The following is a 23,689-nucleotide window of genomic DNA, read 5'->3' as shown; positions in this document are numbered from 1 at the left end:
TGTCAAACTTGGCACTGCACTTACTCGTGCCCGTGGCAAGACACCTGTCGAGTTTGAAATCAATCGGACTAACGGTTCGAGAGATATGCGAGGAACAGACACACACACACACAGACAGACAGACAGACAGACGTTCCTGTAATTTATAGATAGATGTTTGTCAGGCCGCCGAGGGCACACCCTTCGACGAAAACTCTAGATCTTCGCAATTTAACGTCACAAAGGCCTTAAGATTACACTCACCAAATTTGAAGAGTATCAGATCAAATCTGTAGGAGGAGTTCGTTAAAGTACAACATCAGGAAATTACGAAAAATGCCCAAAATCCAGGAGGAAGTTCAAAATAGCTCACTTCCTGTTGTGTTTAGGGCTATGCTCCAAGAGACTTTTCTGTAGGTATTGGGTCATTACATGTATGTACCAAATTTCATACCTGTACGTGAAACCAGGAGCCGGGGCAAAATGTGGGGGCAATAATTTACCGAATTTGCCCCCCCCAATTCTGAAAACCATATCACACGTAAATTTTCACCACTTCTGAAGCGTGTGCAAAGTTTCATGAGTTTTCGAGCATGTTTAGGCCCTCTAAAAAGCGATTCACTTTGGAGAAGAAGAATAATAATAAACGGAGCAAAAACAATAGGGTCCTCTCACCATCGGTGCTCGGGCCCTAATAATAAACGGAGCAAAAACAATAGGGTCCTCTCACCATCGGTGCTCGGGCCCTAATTAAAGCTGCAAGCAGCGATGAAAGGGCCCTCGCACCCCTGCCACCGCCACCCGGCGCCTTTAGGAAATGCCTTAAGATTACACTCACCAAATTTGAAGAGGATCAGATCAAAACTGTAGGAGGAGTTTGTTAAAGTACAACATCAGGAAATGGCAAAAACTGCCCAAAATCTGAGAGGAAGTTCAAAATAGCTGACTTCCTGTTGTGTTTAGGGCTACGCGCCAAGAGACTTTTTTGTAGGTATTGGGTCTTTACATGTATGTACCAAATTTCATACCTGTACGTGAAACCAGTAGACGGGGCAAAATATAGGGGCAATAAGTAAGCCATTTTGCCCCACCCAATTTTGAAAACCACATCACACGTAAATTTTCACCACATCTGAAGCATGTGCAAAGTTTCATGATTTTTCGAGCACGTTTTGTATTTGCCACACTTCCTGCTACCAGCAGGTGGCGCTATTGCTATAACCATAATGAGCATGGTCATGTGTTCAGGACTGGACTCTTATCAAACATGTGAAGTTTGGGGCAGATTTAAAAATGTATGGCTGAGTTACTGCAGGCTGTCTGTGGTTGCCTAGCAACATCGGAACTGCAAGCAACTTTATTATTGAACTTATCTGATCATGCATATCACCAAAAGGCCGAAATTGGGTGAACGTTTGTCAGGCCACCGAGGGCACACTCTTCGACGAAAACTCAAGATCTTCGCAATTTAACGTCGCAAAGGCCTTCAGATTACACTCACCAAATTTGAAGAGGATCAGATCAAAACTGTAGGAGGATTTTGTTAAAGTACAACATCAGGAAATTACGAAAAATGCCCAAAATCTAGGAGGAAGTTCAAAATAGCTCACTTCCTGTTGTGTTTAGGGCTATGCTCCAAGATACTTTTTTGTAGGTATTGGGTCATTACATGTATGTACCAAATTTCATACCTGTAAGTGAAACCAGGAGCCGGGGCAAAATGTGGGGGCAATAATTTACCGAATTTGCCCCCCCCAATTTTGAAAACCATATCACACGTAAATTTTCACCACTTCTGAAGCGTGTGCAAAGTTTCATGAGTTTTCGAGCATGTTTAGGCCCTCTAAAAAGCGATTCACTTTGGAGAAGAATAATAATAAGAATTAAAGCTGCAAGCAGCGATGAAAAGGGCCCTCGCACCCCTGCCACCGCCACCCGGCACCTTTAGGAAAGGCCTTAAGATTACACTCACCAAATTTGAAGAGGATCAGATCAAAACTGTAGGAGGAGTTTGTTAAAGTACAACATCAGGAAATGGCAAAAACTGCCCAAAATCTGACAGGAAGTTCAAAATAACTGACTTCCTGTTGTGTTTAGGGCTATTCTCCAAGAGACTTTTTTGTAGGTATTGGGTCTTTACATGTGTGTACCAAATTTCATACCTGTACGTGAAACGTCGAGCCGGGGCAAAATGTAGGGGCAATAAGTAAGCCATTTTGCCCCACCCAATTTTTAAAACCACATCACACGTAAATTGTCACCACTTCTGAAGCGTGTGCAAAGTTTCATGATTTTTCGAGCACGTTTTGTATTTGCCACACTTCCTGCTACCAGCAGGTGGCGCTATTGCTATAATCATAATGAGCATTGGCATGTGTTCAGGACAGGACTCTTATCAAACATGTGAAGTTTGGGGCAAATTGAAAATTGTATGCCTGAGTTACTGCAGGCTGTCTGTGGTTGCCTAGCAACATCAGAACTGCAAGCAACATTAATATTGAACTTATCTGATCATGCATATATCACCAAAAGGCCGAAATTGGGTGAACTAGTGCAAAAAATGCCCGTGCAAAATCAGTTTTTGTGTGTGTTTTTAGTAATTGTTGGTTTGGTGTGTGCTCATTGTTACAATTACACAGCAAAAGTTCAGTGACATTTTTATTTGTGCATGGTAAAAAGCACACAGTGAACTCCGAGAAAACGCTATGCTTGAGCAAACAGTTTGTGAATAGGCAACTACAAATGATGCCCGTGAAAGAGACTGTGAACGCATTGAATAGGATATGTTTAGTTGGTGAATAGCATAGGCTACTATTACACAGTAGCGACAACGTTAAGCGCACCAGAATGAAATATAATATTCAGAAGTAAACACTAACAGCATAGCTGACTTACAGATTCAGTTTACATCCACAAATGAATAAGCACCTCGATTCAGGGAGCAGTGCAAAGTGCCCGTGCAAAATCAGTTTTTGTGAGCTGATCGCCGTCAAAAAAGTTCAGGAGATATTTCTTGCGATGGCAATATGATCAAAAATAACTTTATATTGATTCAATGGATTAATAGCATTTTGAAAAAAAAAAAAAAAAGTCATGAATTTATTGCATTTTTGGGAAAAAATAATCCGTTTTTATAATAAATCTTAAAAAATTCAAATCCAGATTTTGATTTTCAATGTTGTTATAACCTAAAGATGCTATGTGAAAGTTTGAAACAGAAAATAGTGGTTTTCACACATTTAGTGGTTATCTCACATTCGAGAGATATGCGAATAACACACAGACAGACAGACGGACGTTTCTGTAATTTATAGATAGATGGATTTATCACGTTCGGGAACCAAACTATAATATTCAGAAGTAAACAGTGTAGCTGACTGAGTGTTTATGTCAGAATGTTTATTTTTAAACCACAACCTTCTTGGGGCTTCTTTGACCGATACAACTCTCTAATGTCAGAATGTTTATTTTTAAACCACAACCTTCTAAAAATGATATATTTAACGATATCTTTTGCATTTCTCATCCAAACAATGTCAAACTTGGCACTGCACTTACTCGTGCCCGTGGCAAGACACCTGTCGAGTTTGAAATCAATCGGACTAACGGTTTGAGAGATATGCGAGGAACAGACACACACACACACAGACAGACAGACAGACAGACGTTCCTGTAATTTATAGATAGATGTTTGTCAGGCCGCCGAGGGCACACCCTTCGACGAAAACTCTAGATCTTCGCAATTTAACGTCACAAAGGCCTTAAGATTACACTCACCAAATTTGAAGAGGATCAGATCAAATCTGTAGGAGGAGTTCGTTAAAGTACAACATCAGGAAATTATGAAAAATGCCCAAAATCTAGGAGGAAGTTCAAAATAGCTCACTTCCTGTTGTGTTTAGGGCTATGCTCCAAGAGACTTTTCTGTAGGTATTGGGTCATTACATGTATGTACCAAATTTCATACCTGTACGTGAAACCAGGAGCCGGGGCAAAATGTGGGGGCAATAATTTACCGAATTTGCCCCCCCCAATTCTGAAAACCATATCACACGTAAATTTTCACCACTTCTGAAGCGTGTGCAAAGTTTCATGAGTTTTCGAGCATGTTTAGGCCCTCTAAAAAGCGATTCACTTTGGAGAAGAAGAATAATAATAAACGGAGCAAAAACAATAGGGTCCTCTCACCATCGGTGCTCGGGCCCTAATTAAAGCTGCAAGCAGCGATGAAAAGGGCCCTCGCACCCCTGCCACCGCCACCCGGCACCTTTAGGAAAGGCCTTAAGATTACACTCACCAAATTTGAAGAGGATCAGATCAAAACTGTAGGAGTTTGTTAAAGTACAACATCAGGAAATGGCAAAAACTGCCCAAAATCTGACAGGAAGTTCAAAATAACTGACTTCCTGTTGTGTTTAGGGCTATGCTCCAAGAGACTTTTTTGTAGGTATTGGGTCTTTACATGTGTGTACCAAATTTCATACCTGTACGTGAAACGTCGAGCCGGGGCAAAATGTAGGGGCAATAAGTAAGCCATTTTGCCCCACCCAATTTTTAAAACCACATCACACGTAAATTGTCACCACTTCTGAAGCGTGTGCAAAGTTTCATGATTTTTCGAGCACGTTTTGTATTTGCCACACTTCCTGCTACCAGCAGGTGGTGCTATTGCTATAATCATAATGAGCATTGGCATGTGTTCAGGACAGGACTCTTATCAAACATGTGAAGTTTGTGGCAGATTGAAAATTGTATGCCTGAGTTACTGCAGGCTGTCTGTGGTTGCCTAGCAACATCAGAACTGCAAGCAACATTAATATTGAACTTATCTGATCATGCATATATCACCAAAAGGCCGAAATTGGGTGAACTAGTGCAAAAAATGCCCGTGCAAAATCAGTTTTTGTGTGTGTTTTTAGTAATTGTTGGTTTGGTGTGTGCTCATTGTTACAATTACACAGCAAAAGTTCAGTGACATTTTTATTTGTGCATGGTAAAAAGCACACAGTGAACTCCGAGAAAACGCTATGCTTGAGCAAACAGTTTGTGAATAGGCAACTACAAATGATGCCCGTGAAAGAGACTGTGAACGCATTGAATAGGATATGTTTAGTTGGTGAATAGCATAGGCTACTATTACACAGTAGCGACAACGTTAAGCGCACCAGAATGAAATATAATATTCAGAAGTAAACACTAACAGCATAGCTGACTTACAGATTCAGTTTACATCCACAAATGAATAAGCACCTCGATTCAGGGAGCAGTGCAAAGTGCCCGTGCAAAATCAGTTTTTGTGAGCTGATCGCCGTCAAAAAAGTTCAGGAGATATTTCTTGCGATGGCAATATGATCAAAAATAACTTTATATTGATTCAATGGATTAATAGCATTTAAAAAAAAAAAAAAAAAGTCATGAATTTATTGCATTTTTGGGAAAAAATAATCCGTTTTTATAATAAATCTTAAAAAATTCAAATCCAGATTTTGATTTTCAATGTTGTTATAACCTAAAGATGCTATGTGAAAGTTTGAAACAGAAAATAGTGGTTTTCACACATTTAGTGGTTATCTCACATTCGAGAGATATGCGAATAACACACAGACAGACAGACGGACGTTTCTGTAATTTATAGATAGATGGATTTATCACGTTCGGGAACCAAACTATAATATTCAGAAGTAAACAGTGTAGCTGACTGAGTGTTTATGTCAGAATGTTTATTTTTAAACCACAGCCTTCTTGGGGCTTCTTTGACCGATACAACTCTCTAATGTCAGAATGTTTATTTTTAAACCACAACCTTCTAAAAATGATATATTTAACGATATCTTTTGCATTTCTCATCCAAACAATGTCAAACTTGGCACTGCACTTACTCGTGCCCGTGGCAAGACACCTGTCGAGTTTGAAATCAATCGGACTAACGGTTCGAGAGATATGCGAGGAACAGACACACACACACACAGACAGACAGACAGACAGACGTTCCTGTAATTTATAGATAGATGTTTGTCAGGCCGCCGAGGGCACACCCTTCGACGAAAACTCTAGATCTTCGCAATTTAACGTCACAAAGGCCTTAAGATTACACTCACCAAATTTGAAGAGTATCAGATCAAATCTGTAGGAGGAGTTCGTTAAAGTACAACATCAGGAAATTACGAAAAATGCCCAAAATCCAGGAGGAAGTTCAAAATAGCTCACTTCCTGTTGTGTTTAGGGCTATGCTCCAAGAGACTTTTCTGTAGGTATTGGGTCATTACATGTATGTACCAAATTTCATACCTGTACGTGAAACCAGGAGCCGGGGCAAAATGTGGGGGCAATAATTTACCGAATTTGCCCCCCCCAATTCTGAAAACCATATCACACGTAAATTTTCACCACTTCTGAAGCGTGTGCAAAGTTTCATGAGTTTTCGAGCATGTTTAGGCCCTCTAAAAAGCGATTCACTTTGGAGAAGAAGAATAATAATAAACGGAGCAAAAACAATAGGGTCCTCTCACCATCGGTGCTCGGGCCCTAATTAAAGCTGCAAGCAGCGATGAAAAGGGCCCTCGCACCCCTGCCACCGCCACCCGGCACCTTTAGGAAAGGCCTTAAGATTACACTCACCAAATTTGAAGAGGATCAGATCAAAACTGTAGGAGTTTGTTAAAGTACAACATCAGGAAATGGCAAAAACTGCCCAAAATCTGACAGGAAGTTCAAAATAACTGACTTCCTGTTGTGTTTAGGGCTATGCTCCAAGAGACTTTTTTGTAGGTATTGGGTCTTTACATGTGTGTACCAAATTTCATACCTGTACGTGAAACGTCGAGCCGGGGCAAAATGTAGGGGCAATAAGTAAGCCATTTTGCCCCACCCAATTTTTAAAACCACATCACACGTAAATTGTCACCACTTCTGAAGCGTGTGCAAAGTTTCATGATTTTTCGAGCACGTTTTGTATTTGCCACACTTCCTGCTACCAGCAGGTGGTGCTATTGCTATAATCATAATGAGCATTGGCATGTGTTCAGGACAGGACTCTTATCAAACATGTGAAGTTTGTGGCAGATTGAAAATTGTATGCCTGAGTTACTGCAGGCTGTCTGTGGTTGCCTAGCAACATCAGAACTGCAAGCAACATTAATATTGAACTTATCTGATCATGCATATATCACCAAAAGGCCGAAATTGGGTGAACTAGTGCAAAAAATGCCCGTGCAAAATCAGTTTTTGTGTGTGTTTTTAGTAATTGTTGGTTTGGTGTGTGCTCATTGTTACAATTACACAGCAAAAGTTCAGTGACATTTTTATTTGTGCATGGTAAAAAGCACACAGTGAACTCCGAGAAAACGCTATGCTTGAGCAAACAGTTTGTGAATAGGCAACTACAAATGATGCCCGTGAAAGAGACTGTGAACGCATTGAATAGGATATGTTTAGTTGGTGAATAGCATAGGCTACTATTACACAGTAGCGACAACGTTAAGCGCACCAGAATGAAATATAATATTCAGAAGTAAACACTAACAGCATAGCTGACTTACAGATTCAGTTTACATCCACAAATGAATAAGCACCTCGATTCAGGGAGCAGTGCAAAGTGCCCGTGCAAAATCAGTTTTTGTGAGCTGATCGCCGTCAAAAAAGTTCAGGAGATATTTCTTGCGATGGCAATATGATCAAAAATAACTTTATATTGATTCAATGGATTAATAGCATTTAAAAAAAAAAAAAAAAGTCATGAATTTATTGCATTTTTGGGAAAAAATAATCCGTTTTTATAATAAATCTTAAAAAATTCAAATCCAGATTTTGATTTTCAATGTTGTTATAACCTAAAGATGCTATGTGAAAGTTTGAAACAGAAAATAGTGGTTTTCACACATTTAGTGGTTATCTCACATTCGAGAGATATGCGAATAACACACAGACAGACAGACGGACGTTTCTGTAATTTATAGATAGATGGATTTATCACGTTCGGGAACCAAACTATAATATTCAGAAGTAAACAGTGTAGCTGACTGAGTGTTTATGTCAGAATGTTTATTTTTAAACCACAGCCTTCTTGGGGCTTCTTTGACCGATACAACTCTCTAATGTCAGAATGTTTATTTTTAAACCACAACCTTCTAAAAATGATATATTTAACGATATCTTTTGCATTTCTCATCCAAACAATGTCAAACTTGGCACTGCACTTACTCGTGCCCGTGGCAAGACACCTGTCGAGTTTGAAATCAATCGGACTAACGGTTCGAGAGATATGCGAGGAACAGACACACACACACACAGACAGACAGACAGACAGACGTTCCTGTAATTTATAGATAGATGTTTGTCAGGCCGCCGAGGGCACACCCTTCGACGAAAACTCTAGATCTTCGCAATTTAACGTCACAAAGGCCTTAAGATTACACTCACCAAATTTGAAGAGTATCAGATCAAATCTGTAGGAGGAGTTCGTTAAAGTACAACATCAGGAAATTACGAAAAATGCCCAAAATCCAGGAGGAAGTTCAAAATAGCTCACTTCCTGTTGTGTTTAGGGCTATGCTCCAAGAGACTTTTCTGTAGGTATTGGGTCATTACATGTATGTACCAAATTTCATACCTGTACGTGAAACCAGGAGCCGGGGCAAAATGTGGGGGCAATAATTTACCGAATTTGCCCCCCCCAATTCTGAAAACCATATCACACGTAAATTTTCACCACTTCTGAAGCGTGTGCAAAGTTTCATGAGTTTTCGAGCATGTTTAGGCCCTCTAAAAAGCGATTCACTTTGGAGAAGAAGAATAATTAAAGCTGCAAGCAGCGATGAAAAGGGCCCTCGCACCCCTGCCACCGCCACCCGGCACCTTTAGGAAAGGCCTTAAGATTACACTCACCAAATTTGAAGAGGATCAGATCAAAACTGTAGGAGGAGTTTGTTAAAGTACAACATCAGGAAATGGCAAAAACTGCCCAAAATCTGACAGGAAGTTCAAAATAACTGACTTCCTGTTGTGTTTAGGGCTATGCTCCAAGAGACTTTTTTGTAGGTATTGGGTCTTTACATGTGTGTACCAAATTTCATACCTGTACGTGAAACGTCGAGCCGGGGCAAAATGTAGGGGCAATAAGTAAGCCATTTTGCCCCACCCAATTTTTAAAACCACATCACACGTAAATTGTCACCACTTCTGAAGCGTGTGCAAAGTTTCATGATTTTTCGAGCACGTTTTGTATTTGCCACACTTCCTGCTACCAGCAGGTGGTGCTATTGCTATAATCATAATGAGCATTGGCATGTGTTCAGGACAGGAGTCTTATCAAACATGTGAAGTTTGTGGCAGATTGAAAATTGTATGCCTGAGTTACTGCAGGCTGTCTGTGGTTGCCTAGCAACATCAGAACTGCAAGCAACATTAATATTGAACTTATCTGATCATGCATATATCACCAAAAGGCCGAAATTGGGTGAACTAGTGCAAAAAATGCCCGTGCAAAATCAGTTTTTGTGTGTGTTTTTAGTAATTGTTGGTTTGGTGTGTGCTCATTGTTACAATTACACAGCAAAAGTTCAGTGACATTTTTATTTGTGCATGGTAAAAAGCACACAGTGAACTCCGAGAAAACGCTATGCTTGAGCAAACAGTTTGTGAATAGGCAACTACAAATGATGCCCGTGAAAGAGACTGTGAACGCATTGAATAGGATATGTTTAGTTGGTGAATAGCATAGGCTATTATTACACAGTAGCGACAACGTTAAGCGCACCAGAATGAAATATAATATTCAGAAGTAAACACTAACAGCATAGCTGACATACAGATTCAGTTTACATCCACAAATGAATAAGCACCTCGATTCAGGGAGCAGTGCAAAGTGCCCGTGCAAAATCAGTTTTTGTGAGCTGATCGCCGTCAAAAAAGTTCAGGAGATATTTCTTGCGATGGCAATATGATCAAAAATAACTTTATATTGATTCAATGGATTAATAGCATTTTGAAAAAAAAAAAAAAAGTCATGAATTTATTGCATTTTTGGGAAAAAATAATCCGTTTTTATAATAAATCTTAAAAAATTCAAATCCAGATTTTGATTTTCAATGTTGTTATAACCTAAAGATTCTATGTGAAAGTTTGAAACAGAAAATAGTGGTTTTCACACATTTAGTGGTTATCTCACATTCGAGAGATATGCGAATAACACACAGACAGACAGACGGACGTTTCTGTAATTTATAGATAGATGGATTTATCACGTTCGGGAACCAAACTATAATATTCAGAAGTAAACAGTGTAGCTGACTGAGTGTTTATGTCAGAATGTTTATTTTTAAACCACAGCCTTCTTGGGGCTTCTTTGACCGATACAACTCTCTAATGTCAGAATGTTTATTTTTAAACCACAACCTTCTAAAAATGATATATTTAACGATATCTTTTGCATTTCTCATCCAAACAATGTCAAACTTGGCACTGCACTTACTCGTGCCCGTGGCGAGACACCTGTCGAGTTTGAAATCAATCGGACTAACGGTTCGAGAGATATGCGAGGAACAGACACACACACACACAGACAGACAGACAGACAGACGTTCCTGTAATTTATAGATAGATGTTTGTCAGGCCGCCGAGGGCACACCCTTCGACGAAAACTCTAGATCTTCGCAATTTAACGTCACAAAGGCCTTAAGATTACACTCACCAAATTTGAAGAGTATCAGATCAAATCTGTAGGAGGAGTTCGTTAAAGTACAACATCAGGAAATTACGAAAAATGCCCAAAATCCAGGAGGAAGTTCAAAATAGCTCACTTCCTGTTGTGTTTAGGGCTATGCTCCAAGAGACTTTTCTGTAGGTATTGGGTCATTACATGTATGTACCAAATTTCATACCTGTACGTGAAACCAGGAGCCGGGGCAAAATGTGGGGGCAATAATTTACCGAATTTGCCCCCCCCAATTCTGAAAACCATATCACACGTAAATTTTCACCACTTCTGAAGCGTGTGCAAAGTTTCATGAGTTTTCGAGCATGTTTAGGCCCTCTAAAAAGCGATTCACTTTGGAGAAGAAGAATAATAATAAACGGAGCAAAAACAATAGGGTCCTCTCACCATCGGTGCTCGGGCCCTAATAATAAACGGAGCAAAAACAATAGGGTCCTCTCACCATCGGTGCTCGGGCCCTAATAATAAACGGAGCAAAAACAATAGGGTCCTCTCACCATCGGTGCTCGGGCCCTAATAATAATAAACGGAGCAAAAACAATAGGGTCCTCTCACCATCGGTGCTCGGGCCCTAAATATGGTTTGTGTGTGCTCTTTTACTGTCATATGTTGGTCACACACATCTTACTGTAAGTAAATATAAAAAAAAAAAATTTTGAGGAGAGAGTAAAAAAAAAAAAGAGTAAAACAGGAAAAAAAAATATTTTTGTGTGTGTGTGTTTTCTGTGTATGAATAAAAATGTGCCAATGTATCCACTGGTTGTGTCTTTTGTGTTCATCATGTGAAAAGGTTTGTGAGGGGGGAACCACAAGCAACATAACTTACCAGTTTTGGAAATGTTGTTTTGAATTTATTGCACCAGTGTCTTAGATTATGTTGTAGTGTGTGTGATTTTGATGGCTTGTGTGTCCTGTCTGAGGGCAAAGTTTGGTTTTTCAGCGAGAGTGAATGGTTTTGAGTGTAGAGCTTCATTTTGACCTGAAAATAGGATGTTTGGGGAATTGGGTGAGACGTTATGGATTTGTGTTTATAGTTTTGAGAATACGAGGCATAGTTTCAAGAAATGTGTTTAAGCAATCGAGAAAAACTGTATCTCCCAATTTAATATGAGGGTGTCAAGAATAGTTTAGACTGTAAAAACAAGTTGCTGCCTTAAAGCTTAGCTCTACAAGTCATTTAAACTTAAATTAGATTAAACTGACTTAAAAAAGATTAGTTGAATGTTGTATAACTTGAAAAACGGCTTATTTTGATAAGGTAATGTAAAAACATAAGTTGTCATGATTTATTGATCATATAGTATTTTACAGTGTAGGGACATTTATATTCTAAATTAATTTTGAGTGTTAGGTGCAAATGTAATCTGAATTTGAAAAAGAGGATGCACAATCGAAAATCCAATATCAGCCAATACTGATAAATTACAAAATATTGGATGATAAAAATTAAAAGATTAAACTGATATAAAGAAGAAGAAGAAAACATCATCAAGATAAAAAAGTAACTTCTCAGGTATTTCTGGAACAATATTTTTCTTAGATACTAGGCCTACCCATTTATTGCTTCATTCACCTGCCATGTCTTTATCGTCTAAGATACATGGTTCAAAATAATGAAGTAATAATTTTTTTTTTCTTGTGTACATTTTCTTTAGAAAACAGGTTCTTGATGTACGGACTGAAGAGTGCACAAAAACAGTTGGACAGCAATGACTCAGGTGTGTGGGTTTTTTTTTTTTTTTTTTTTTTTTTTTTTCATCATCTAACAGTGGTCATTCACAGTTACCTAGCTGCAAACAACACATATGAACTATGATACCCTCAAATTTCAGCCGATTTGAACAGTTGCTCTTAAATGCTCATGTGCTGATATAATGGTTAGCCACAAGATCCCTGCCTGTCATATTGACTAAGCAACCATGATATCCTTTTGAAGCACCTGACCAATAACAACTTCAGACTGACATTTGCTCGCACATCCAATTATAAGAGCCGTTTGTCTTTTAGTCTGTGACTCATAGAAGAGTATGCTGAGTTATAATGAGTCATAAAGCTCTTCTGGTTCAACAGTGAGGGGTGAAGAAAAACCCATAAAATCGATGGTGTCTATAAAAAGGAAGCAAAGAGAGGCATGATAATGAGTCCTCAACGAGTGTGAATTCGCTTCAGTCAAACCAAGTAGTAATTTAGTTAAGAAATAAGACATTTTAAGCATGACATGAAGTGTCAGCCATTAGCTATTTTACAACAGATTCGAACTTGGCTCATCCAATAAAATGCTTTGTAAATGCTTTTCATCTCTTAGCTAAAGTTGAGTTGTAAGGAATGACATACTGGATTGTCTAATTTCCAGATGATCATAAACAGACTGAACAGGAGGATTCAAAACCAGGAACACAAGAGCAAGAAAGAGCACAGTCTGAAGAACCTTTCATACAAACACCAGAGGGAGCTGGAGGATTTCAATGAAACTGCTACTTTCTACATTAAAAATATATGAAGGAAAATGTATAGCCTACTATTATTACAAACTTAAAATATGTTCATGTTTATTAATTATGCATTGATTTCATCAGATTTTTAGGCATGTCTGATGGTGATATAAGTTGCATTGTATTCATTATAAGTTTAGTACCTCATTGTAACTATCGTTTTTGAATGTCATGTTTTAAGAGTTGCTCTCTTGGTTGCCAGTCTTTGGGGGGAAAAAAAACAAAAAGACAGTTTTGAATTTAAAACACAACACACTTTTTATTGGGTAATTGCATTTGAAATGCCTTCAGAAGAAGGTATCATATGCTAAAAGATAGGCATCATTGTACAAGTAGAGTTTCCCATCAACAGGATTGTAGTTCAGATTGGCTATTCCAGCAGAAACCTTCTCAAAAGCCAAAGAAAGAGTGTTTATCTCTTTGCCAGTGGTTGTATCAAAGGCATAAAACACCTCTTCTTGGTAAGTACTAACATAGCGTGTAGCGTACAGGACCCCGCACACCATAAACGTGCTGGTGACGGACCTCTTAAAGAGATGTGTCTTCCAGGTGTGGGTGATATTGAGCTCCAGCGGGTCTAAGCGACTCACAACAATGTTGCCGTGGTTCTCCTCGGTGGCGTATATCACCCACACGGCGTCTTGGTCAGCCTCCAGGTCGATGTCTGTCCAGTCACGGCAGCTGTAGTAGCAGAAAGGGAACTTGTTGTCGATTCCGGCACCATCCAGTTTCATACGGTTGGTTGCTTGTGATGTAATGTTAAAGCTACAGATCTCAGCGGTGCCATAGCATTGGTAATATACAGTATTGTCGTACAGTATAGTGCCAGAGCCCTGAACAGCATTTTTGTCACTGTAGGATGGTGCTATCTGTTCATCTTTGTAGTTCCTATTGGCCATGAAGTCTTCATGCGAGTTGTACAACCTGATTGTGTGCCCATGCTTGTCTCCACTCACCAGACAGTGTTCCCAATAACGTTCCTGATTGGTTAGTAAGGCATCACGGCCCCAAGCACCAGAAACATAAGATTTGCTGATGGAGTTGAGCTTGGTGACACTTGGAGAACTTATTCTGGTCATGATGCGCTGATGACAAGTGCCTGGAAGTAATTGTAGTAACACAGTTTAAGCTTTTTCTTAATTTGTTAGAACCTTTTTGGACCTTAGTAATTTAGAAAATGCCATTTGAAAGCAATTATGTTTCTGTATCCTATTCCTTCAGAAAAAAAACTCACAATAGCAATGTACTTACTTCTGAAATTGTTGGGTATGGTCTTGCAAGTCTGTGCTCGGTTGTTGAGGTCACGTAACCTCTTCTTCATGGTCTCCAGGTTGAAGAAATCATCTTTGTACATCCTCCGGATATCATTTTTTGCCTTATTTAACTGAGAACAACACAGATGGTATCATTAAACTGTTGTCTCATATACTATTATGTATTGTTTAAATAGTTCTGTCATCACCTTTAACTTGAGATTGATTTGAAACACTGATCACAAGAGAAAAGAGTTTAGAAATATGTATGTTCATGTGTTGCAATGTCTACCTCATTTAACAAGTTATGTGTCTCCTTGTTGGGGTTCTGCAAGTGTGATTCATTAACAGATTGATGGATTTCCTCGAGTTCTTGGATTAGCTGTCGCAGGGGAAGAGCGTTGTACAGTCCGCTTGTGTGAAGGTAATTAAATGCTTTCAGACGGGCTGTGATGTTCTGAAGAGTGGCTCTCATTAACGGCATTTCAGCATCTGTGTTACTCAACTGGAAGTCACCTCAGATAGTTAATTGATATTGCCTAAGTTCAAGATACTTCTCAATTTTAATGAAAAACGTCTAAATATCCATTTAGTTATAAAGAAGCTTAACTGATACCTTACCTTTTCCTCAAATTCATTCAGGTTCTCCTCACAGTTCTGGACCTGTTTTGAGACTTCCACAAACCGTACAGCGGGAAAAGTCCAGATAGAGCTGTTTATTTTACACAAACATGAATCGGTCTTCTGTTGACCTGGAACTCTCTGAGCCTCGACAGTCGCCTTATGTACAAATACAATCAGATGTCATACATACACAAGTTCTCTCATATTTTCTTATTTTCAGAGATGTAAGAATTGTAGAAACCTGTGAGCTAATTCAAGACACAAAGATAAAACTTACGATGACTGCGAGGAGCAGCAGGTAGATGAACATGTCGACTGAATGGGCTGAAAGACTAAAGATTTGCTTTAAACCACCACTAAAACACTATGATGCAATTAAACACTATGATGCAATTTTAGTTATGCCAATTTGCAGTTTTGGGGGTCTGTTGAAGGGGATGTGAAAATTGCACATAAGGCTCATTTAAGAAATTCAGGAAGAAATTTAGTTGAGAAATGTGGGGAAATTCTGCCACAAGTTCAATTTTAGTTATGCCAATTTGCAGTTTTGGTGGTCTGTTGAAGGGGATGTGAAAATTGCACATATGGCTAATTTAAGAAATTCAGGAAGAAATTTAAAATTAGCTGAGAAATGTGGGGAAATTCTACCACAAGTTCAATTTTAGTTATGCCAATTTGCATTTTTGGTGGTCTGTTGAAGGGGATGTGAAAATTGCACATATGGCTGATTTAAGAAATTCAGGAAGAAATTTAAAATTAGCTGAGAAATGTGGGGAAATTCTACCACAAGTTCCCCCCCAAAATATTTTATGCAAAGCTCTGCAGTTTTATTATATGATGAAGGCTGAAAACTGGTTTCAGTACTGCATGAAATTTAAATGACAAAAATTATGGAAACACAATCTCTTAGTTTTTATTATAAACTTTTTTCTTATGTCAGTACAATATATGTAAATACATGTATTTTAAATTATGAAGATTTCAAGAAAAACTTTTTATTCTCATGCCAGCAAAATCTGGTATTCTGCTTACAGTCAGTATTGTTCATATTATGATTAATTTTGTGTATATACTTGTGGCGAGCAGGACGAGGTCGAGGGCCGTGGGAGGACGGCGCGAGGCCGGTGTCGTGATTATGATGAGCCACACCTGTGAGACGCACCGGTCTCGCATCTCTCACGGAGGAGCGGAGGCATAAAGGAGGAGCGACGACAGTGAAGAGCGAGAGAGGACAGGCCTGATTTTTAGTTCATGTTTTGTTTCTGTTTGTGTCGCCAGCAGTCGTCCGTGAGGGGCTGCTGGCTTTTACTTTCATTTTGTATTTGTTTTATTTTTATTATTAAAATCTTTGAATGTCCGCCGGTTCCCGCCTCCTTCTTCCCATAACAACATACCCCGTTACAATACTTAATTCTTAAATTTCTAAATCAAACAATTTAACAAAAAAAAGAGACTGGCTAGGTCTCTACAGGACCTTGAGATACTTCTTACGCAGCCACTCCTTAGTTGCTCTGGCTGTGTGTTTCGGGTCGTTGTCATGCTGGAAAACCCAGCCACGACCCATCTTCAATGCTCTTACTGAGGGAAGGAGATTGTTGGCCAAGATCTCGCGATACATGGCCCCATCCATCCTCCCCTCAATACGGTGCAGTCGTCCTGTCCCCTTTGCAGAAAAGCATCCCCAAAGAATGATGTTTCCACCTCCATGCTTCACGGTTGGGATGGTGTTCTTGGGGTTGTACTCATCCTTCTTCTTCCTCCAAGCACGGCGAGTGGATTTTAGACCAAAAAGCTCTATTTTTGTCTCATCAGACCACATGACCTTCTCGCATTCCTCCTCTGGATCATCCAGATGGTCATTGGCAAACTTCAGACGGGCCTGGACATGCGCTGGCTTAAGCAGGGGGACCTTGCGTGCTCTGCAGGATTTTAATCCATGACGGTGTAGTGTTTTACTAATGGTTTTCTTTGAGACTGTGGTCCCAGCTCTCTTCAGGTCATTGACCAGGTCCTGCCGTGTAGTTCTGGGCTGATCCCTCATCTTCCTCATGATCATTGATGCCCCACGAGGTGAGATCTTGCATGGTGCCCCAGACCGAGGGAGATTGACCGTCATCTTGAACTTCTTCCATTTTCTAATAATTGCGCCAACAGTTGTTGCCTTCTCACCAAGCTGCTTGCCTATTGCCCTGTAGCCCATCCCAGCCTTGTGCAGGTCTACAATTTTATCCCTTATGTCCTTACACAGATAATGTGATTTTCTGGATTTTTGTTTTAGATTCCGTCTCTCACAGTTGAAGTGTACCTATGATAAAAATTACAGACCTCTACATGCTTTGTAAGTAGGAAAACCTGCAAAATCGGCAGTGTATCAAATACTTGTTCTCCCCACTGTGTGTATATGTATATATATATATATATATATATATATATATATATATATATATATATATATATATATACAGGTGCTGGTCATATAATTAGAATATCATCAAAAAGTTGATTTATTTAAGTAATTCCGTTAAAAAAGTGAAACTTGTATATTATATAGACTCATTACATGCAAAGTGAGATATCTCAAGCCTTTATTTGTTATAATTTTGATGATTATGGCTTACAGCTTGTGAAAACCACAAAATCAAAATCTCAGAAAATTAGAATATTACATGAAATCACACAGTAATTACAGAGTAATACCATGGTCATTGAACCAGGTTTTGGTTCTTTTGGCAGTGTGGGCAGGTGCAAATCCTGCTGGAAAATGAAGGAAGCATGACGTGCTCTGAAAATGTCCTGGTAGACGGCTGCGTTGACTCTGGATTTAATAAAGCACAGTGGACCAAAGTCCTCTTTTCTGATGAGAGCAAATTTTGCATCTCATTTGGAAACCAAGGTCCCAGAGTCTGGAGGAAGAATGGAGAGGCACACAATCCAAGATGCTTGAAGTCCAGTGTGAAGTTTCCACAGTCTGTGTTGGTTTGGGGAGCCAAGTCATCGGCTGGTGTTGGTCCACTGTGCTGTCCACTCAACGCAGCCGTCTACCAGGACATTTCCAGAGCACTTCATGCTTCCTTCAGCAGACAAGCTTTATGGAGATGCTTCCTTCATTTTCCAGCAGGAATTGCACCTGCCCACACTGCCAAAATAACCAAAACCTGGTTCAATGACCATGGGATTACTGTGTAATTACTGTGTGATTTCATGTAATATTCTAATTTTCTGAGATTTTGATTTTGTGGTTTTCACAAGCTGTAAGCTATAATCATCAAAATTATAACAAATAAAGGCTTGAGATATCTCACTTTGCATGTAATGAATCTATATAATATACAAGTTTCACTTTTTTAATGGAATTACTGAAATAAATCAACTTTTTGATGATATTCTAATTATATGACCAGCACCTGTATATATATATATATATATTAATAGCAGTATATATAATATTCAAACTGAGTTTTGAAATATATATATATATATATATATATATAGTTAAGCAAACCCATTTACAATCTCAAAGTATTTGCAGGATCAGGTGATGAACTTCCTTATTTCATAATTTTTCTCATGTCAGCACTGTTGACTTACTGACCAATCCTGGGTTTGTGGCTTTAAATCTCTGCTTCTGTCTTTTTATTCTCAAGGCTACAGGATCCCAATCATTCCCAACTCAAACATGAGTCAGTCAAACATGTTCATTTTGATGGTCGTCATTCCTCTAATTTTATCACAGGTAAAATTGAACTGTCCTTTTATTAACATTATTATTTTATGCATTGTTTCTGACACTATTTTCAAAAAAGTGTTTAGCAAATTTGGTTATATATTATTTTTTAAGGTGTAATTTTGCTTGTATGTTGGAATTAATTTTGTTATGTACAGTAATAACCCTGTTATTCCGTCTCCACAGTCAACGAGAGGGAAGGACTGTGTGTGTGAGCTGCAAAATTCTGATCCTGTTTTTCCTGAGAATAAACTCAAGAACGTTGAGTTCATGGCTTCAAAATGCACAGGGAACATCACTTCAGAAAAGGTATAAAAATATCAATACATAGTATTGTGATTTTTATGATTTGCAAATCAGTCATGTAAGTTAAAAAAATTTTTTACACTTTGCCATATAATTCTATACAATCCGTTATTAAACAAAATTGTGTTCTCTTCAAATGTGTGCAGATGACAGAGATTGACAGGCTTGTGTTGGGTCTACAACGTCGTATCTGGCAGCTTCTGGACAATGTGTCCATGCTGGAAAAAGAAGACAATGGAAATCTGTATGCGGCCGTGTTTCTACGCATTATTGAATTAGAGTTAGCGGAGATTCAAGACCTTCTGGATAAACTCAACAGGACCACCAACAATTACCAGCTGCTCAGTGGAGAGACTGCAGCAGAGGTGAATTTATCTACACCACAGCTCTTTTACATCTCTTTTACAATTTTATGCAATGTGTTTATTTCTAAGTGTCAAATTAATTCCTAATCAAAGTTGATAATTTTCAGTACGTGTACAAAAAAGATCAAAATATCAAACATATTGTTTCGTAGTCATATTAGGTGTCGCAGAACATGATCATTTTCTAAATGTATAACATTAAATGAAATGTTTAAAATAATTAAATGTATATGTTTATTTAAAATAAATGTAAACATTTAATTTAAATCAAGCATTTAAATACAGTGTATTTAAATTCATTTTAAATATTTCATAAATTTTATTTATTTGTTTTTATTTTTTATTCTTTTCTGCAGTGTTTTGCATTATGTACAAATTTATGTCAGACCAATAGAAAAAATATGAATATTAATTAATCAAATAAATCTTTAATAGATTTTTAAGTAATTTATTTATTATTTGCATTTTTCTTTTTTTTCTTTTCTTTTTTTTTTTTCACTTTTCAGGTCCACAATTCCTCAATACTATTTCACTGGGACATTTCGTGAATTATGTGCATTTTGCTTATTCTTATTTAAACCTTCATTCTTACAGCTTCAGGATATGGCGGAAACGACGGTGGAGCTGGAGAAGTTTGACCACGCACAGGTGATGGTGAAAGAGCGAGAGAACCAGCGTGTTAAGAGGGACCTGGAGCGGTGCAAAGATGTGCTCAATAGTACAACACCAGCTCCTACACTTTCCCCAGGCATGTATAAACTTACGTAGCCACAGCTACACCCCTGTGTTAAAGTATTAGACTTTCATTTTTGCTTTATTTTTAGGTCGCTGTGGTCTGGGCCGCATGGTCAATGTTTCAGGACCCAGAACATATTCCCTCACTGTGTATGGAACATCCTACACTTTCGGTGCTTGGGGTCGAGATGCAAAGCCGGCTCCAGGCGACGAGAACAAGTACTGGCTGGTGGTTCTGTCAAGTAGTAACCTTTATGGCAACTTTATCCGCCAGTGCAGTAGTATGAGTTCTATTATATTCGGTATAGGACCAACAGATACCTATATATCAAGCTCCAACCCCACAACAAACACAATTCAGGGGCCAAACATGGTCATGTACGACAATGCGTTCTACTATAACTGTTACAACACATACTCCCTCTGTCAGTTCAACATGACGACTCGTTCTGTCAGTACTGTTGATTTACCTAAAGATACAGGTTACAACAACAAGTATCCTTTCGCACACCTCGACGCAACATACGCCTATACAGATATGGATTTTGCCACAGATGAATCAGGCGTCTATGTTATATACGCAACCACAAGCAACTTTGGAAATGTGATGATCAGTAAAGTTGAGACTAGTAACCCTCCTGTTTTGAACCAAACATGGTCCACTTCTCTTCACAAAAAGACTGTCACAAACACCTTCATGGTGTGCGGTGTGCTTTATGTTACTCGTTACCTAGATAAAGAAACTGAAGAGATCTTTTACTCTTATGACACCAAGACAAAAGAAGAGCGATACGATTTGAGAATTCACATTAAGAAAATGCAGACTAATATTCAGTTTCTAAACTATGACCCCAGAGATCATCTGCTGTATGTCTACAGTGATGCCTACATTCTAACTTACGAGCTCATCTTTGAGTAAGTCTACAGTGAACTTGAACAATGAACTTGTAATCAATTGCTATAGAAACAAACATGGGTAACAATGGAGACAAACAAGGCAGCAAAGGAAACAAAGGCAAGTCAAGTCACCTTTATTTAAGTTAAGATAAGTTAAGTTTGTTGTCCTTTCGGAAATATTTTTTGTGTCTGTGACACCCTTCAGTCATCACCAACACCAAATGACAAATACAGACAAACATCAAAAATACAAAAGTACCTTACAAAATACAACAGACATCAACAACATCCCTTTCGCAACAGCAAAATCACTGCCAAATATGTAATTTAAATAGAGCTTTTGACAATACAGATTGTTTAAAGCAGCTTTACAGTGATAATAGTAACTTAATGCAACAAAGATTGTTTTTGCTGTACAGAAGCTCTAGAAGAAAGTCTTCGTCTAGCTTAAGTAAGTTTTTAATTTATTACATTTCCATTGTTATTACAGTTTTTTACGATTGCTATGACAGATTTTTCAATACATTTAACAATTTTCCAAAACTCTTAACACAGTTAGCACTACATCCGTCTGTGTAAGCTATACTATTAACACAGTTCTTGTTGCTTTAACACAAAATGCATACAGTTAACACAAATTTAAAATGCTTGAGCTTCTTTTGCACACAAGCTCAAACAAGACCAAAACAATGAATTTTTACTGCCAAATTTACCAATGCTTTAACTCTGTATGTCAGAACAGATAACACCATGTTCTAAACCTAACCTTACAGGCTAAAGTCAAGGTAAACAGCTGCTTATATTGTGAATTGAAACACAAATATATCCCCTGTATTTTATTCTATTCTTACTGAGAAACAGCTGATTGAATTATGCAAATAATTAGAAGATCTTTTTATTTTTTTTTATTTTTTTTCTTCTTCTGGTGCTTTTTCTGTTCGTATATTTTGTATTTTCACATTATTCCATTGCTAGTGAGAAACAGCTGATTGAAGTTATGCAAATATGGGACAATGTGGCATTCCACCATTCCTGTCTATAGTCACAGCCTGGTTTGACGCCCATCAGAGGATGATGTCCATTTTCCTTGCCCCTTACTTCCCTTTCCTCAACCCCATTGAGGAGTTTCCTCAGCCTGGAGATGAAAGGTTTTTGACCATAGTCCACAGGACCAAATGTCCCTCCTGTATGCAAAAGATGCTGCATACCAAGACATTACAGCTGAACACTGCCAGGGGTGGATAAGGCATGTTACTGTAAAAGATTCTTCCCAAGATGCCTTGCCAGGGAAGATATCAGGTGTGATGTGGATGAGAACATGTGGACAAATGTAGAAGACCACGCAGATTAGAAGATGGCCTTTTCTGTTTGTATATTTTGTATTTTCACATACAGTAATACTGTAAAAGCTATATTGCATATTTTTGTTATCTTGCAGAAATGTCCTGTTGCAAATAAAGACGTTACAGCAGTAATGACAGCTCTGTCATCTTTTTTTCATAAACCATACATTCTATAAAGCTAAGAAGGGTAATTTATTTTGTTGTATTGAATTTCTGCTGCAAAAAAACAACAACAAAATGCATTTACATTACAAACAAAACAAAAATGTAGAGAGACTTCAAAAGAAACTGCAGTGCAAAACATAAATCTATGATCAATACAATATCTATATATATACTGTAATAGATATAATATAATATATCTATAGAATAATATGTCTGTTGTATAAGGGCAGACCTGACACATATAAAATAATGCAGTTTCTGTAATTCCATCTGATGTTAGTGTTTTTTATGACATTGTGCTATGATTGACTAAATCTTCCTGGTGTAAGAGAACATGTGTTAATGTTTTGGTAGACATGGTGTATTGTGTTAGTGTATTATTGTATATTGAAAATTAGTTTTGCAGTTTAGTTTATAATGTGTGATTTTGAGCATGAAATTAACCGTTTTGCCAATTGTGTGTTTTAGGTGTGTTGGTGCGTTAAGAGTTTAGGAAACTTGTTAAATGTATTGAAAAAACTGTCATAGCGATTGTAAAAAACTGTAACTTAGAGGCCACTTACACGACACCGTTTTCAACTGAAAACAGAAAACCTTTAATGCGTTCTGGCTGTTCATTTATACGACAACAGCATTTTGGTGGCCTGAGAACGCAAACTTTTTTTTGAAAAAAAGTTTTTGAAACGGGTTTTGAAAGCGATACCATTATCATCTGTGTAAACTTCAAAAACGTGAATCTGTGAAAACATTGATGGCATGTACATGCATATTATGTGTTTAGTCTATAGGCATGTGATGATTCCAAAAAGTCCACATAGTAAAAGATATGTCATTGCAGTCAAGAGCACAAAATATTGTTGATATAGTCACAATATACCATCATCTGTGATCATCACTTACCTGTTTGTGATTGCTGTTCAATAAAGCACTGTTTTGTCACCAATCCACCTCTCTCTGTGTCTGCTATCTCCTAGAATTGAATCCATACTGGATTTTTCAGCAGGTTTCTCAAATGGTTTGGCCATGGGACTCACATTTCCCTATGATCATTAAGCCACAAACAAATTTGTATAAATTTTTATTTCTAAATGTATA

The 23,689-nt window shown here is 38.1% G+C and overlaps 3 protein-coding genes across 3 annotated transcripts in view; 2 read left to right on the top strand and 1 right to left on the bottom strand.

Annotated features, from left to right (window-relative positions):
• LOC307151354 (uncharacterized protein) overlaps positions 1-13,227 on the top strand; it is a 43,032-nt gene extending 29,805 nt beyond the window's left edge. Inside the window, exons 12-13 of the mRNA XM_079859332.1 lie at positions 12,346-12,408; positions 13,044-13,227. Of these exons, the coding sequence (XP_079715458.1) occupies positions 12,346-12,408; positions 13,044-13,159 (179 nt within the window). The 3' untranslated portion in view covers positions 13,160-13,227. The remainder of the gene's footprint in view (positions 1-12,345; positions 12,409-13,043) is intronic.
• A 131-nt stretch (positions 13,228-13,358) lies between these two features.
• Positions 13,359-15,393, bottom strand: LOC307151353 (olfactomedin-like). The gene is made up of 5 exons (XM_079859331.1): positions 15,337-15,393; positions 15,057-15,215; positions 14,728-14,940; positions 14,434-14,566; positions 13,359-14,281 (listed from the first exon to the last, which is right to left on the bottom strand). Exons 1-5 carry the CDS (start codon positions 15,367-15,369, stop codon positions 13,470-13,472), a joined length of 1,350 nt encoding a protein of 449 aa, XP_079715457.1. The 5' UTR covers positions 15,370-15,393; the 3' UTR covers positions 13,359-13,469.
• On the top strand, positions 15,160-21,496 carry LOC307151355 (olfactomedin-4-like). The gene is made up of 6 exons (XM_079859334.1): positions 15,160-15,220; positions 18,704-18,792; positions 18,970-19,092; positions 19,236-19,454; positions 20,049-20,202; positions 20,279-21,496. Exons 2-6 carry the CDS (start codon positions 18,736-18,738, stop codon positions 21,106-21,108), a joined length of 1,383 nt encoding a protein of 460 aa, XP_079715460.1. The 5' UTR covers positions 15,160-15,220; positions 18,704-18,735; the 3' UTR covers positions 21,109-21,496.
• Positions 21,497-23,689: the final 2,193 nt, after the last annotated feature.

This window comes from Squalius cephalus, assembly GCF_949319135.1.
Source record: "Squalius cephalus genome assembly, chromosome: 23".
Lineage (NCBI taxonomy): Eukaryota > Metazoa > Chordata > Actinopteri > Cypriniformes > Leuciscidae > Squalius > Squalius cephalus.
Note: the sequence above shows the minus strand (reverse complement) of the source record. Positions and strands in the feature narration are given on the sequence as shown.

Bases quoted from the DNA above. Each gene is read 5' to 3' on its own strand.
- LOC307151353 (XM_079859331.1), bottom strand. From the start codon at position 15,369: ATGTTCATCTACCTGCTGCTCCTCGCAGTCATC. The intron at 14,941-15,056 runs GTAAGGTATCAG...GGTGACTTCCAG, and splicing joins TGAATGAATTTGAGGAAAAG to TTGAGTAACACAGATGCTGA. The intron at 14,282-14,433 runs GTAAGTACATTG...AATTACTTCCAG, and splicing joins CATACCCAACAATTTCAGAA to GCACTTGTCATCAGCGCATC.
- LOC307151355 (XM_079859334.1), top strand. From the start codon at position 18,736: ATGAGTCAGTCAAACATGTTCATTTTGATGGTCGTCATTCCTCTAATT. The intron at 19,455-20,048 runs GTGAATTTATCT...TCATTCTTACAG, and splicing joins GTGGAGAGACTGCAGCAGAG to CTTCAGGATATGGCGGAAAC. The intron at 20,203-20,278 runs GCATGTATAAAC...CTTTATTTTTAG, and splicing joins AGCTCCTACACTTTCCCCAG to GTCGCTGTGGTCTGGGCCGC.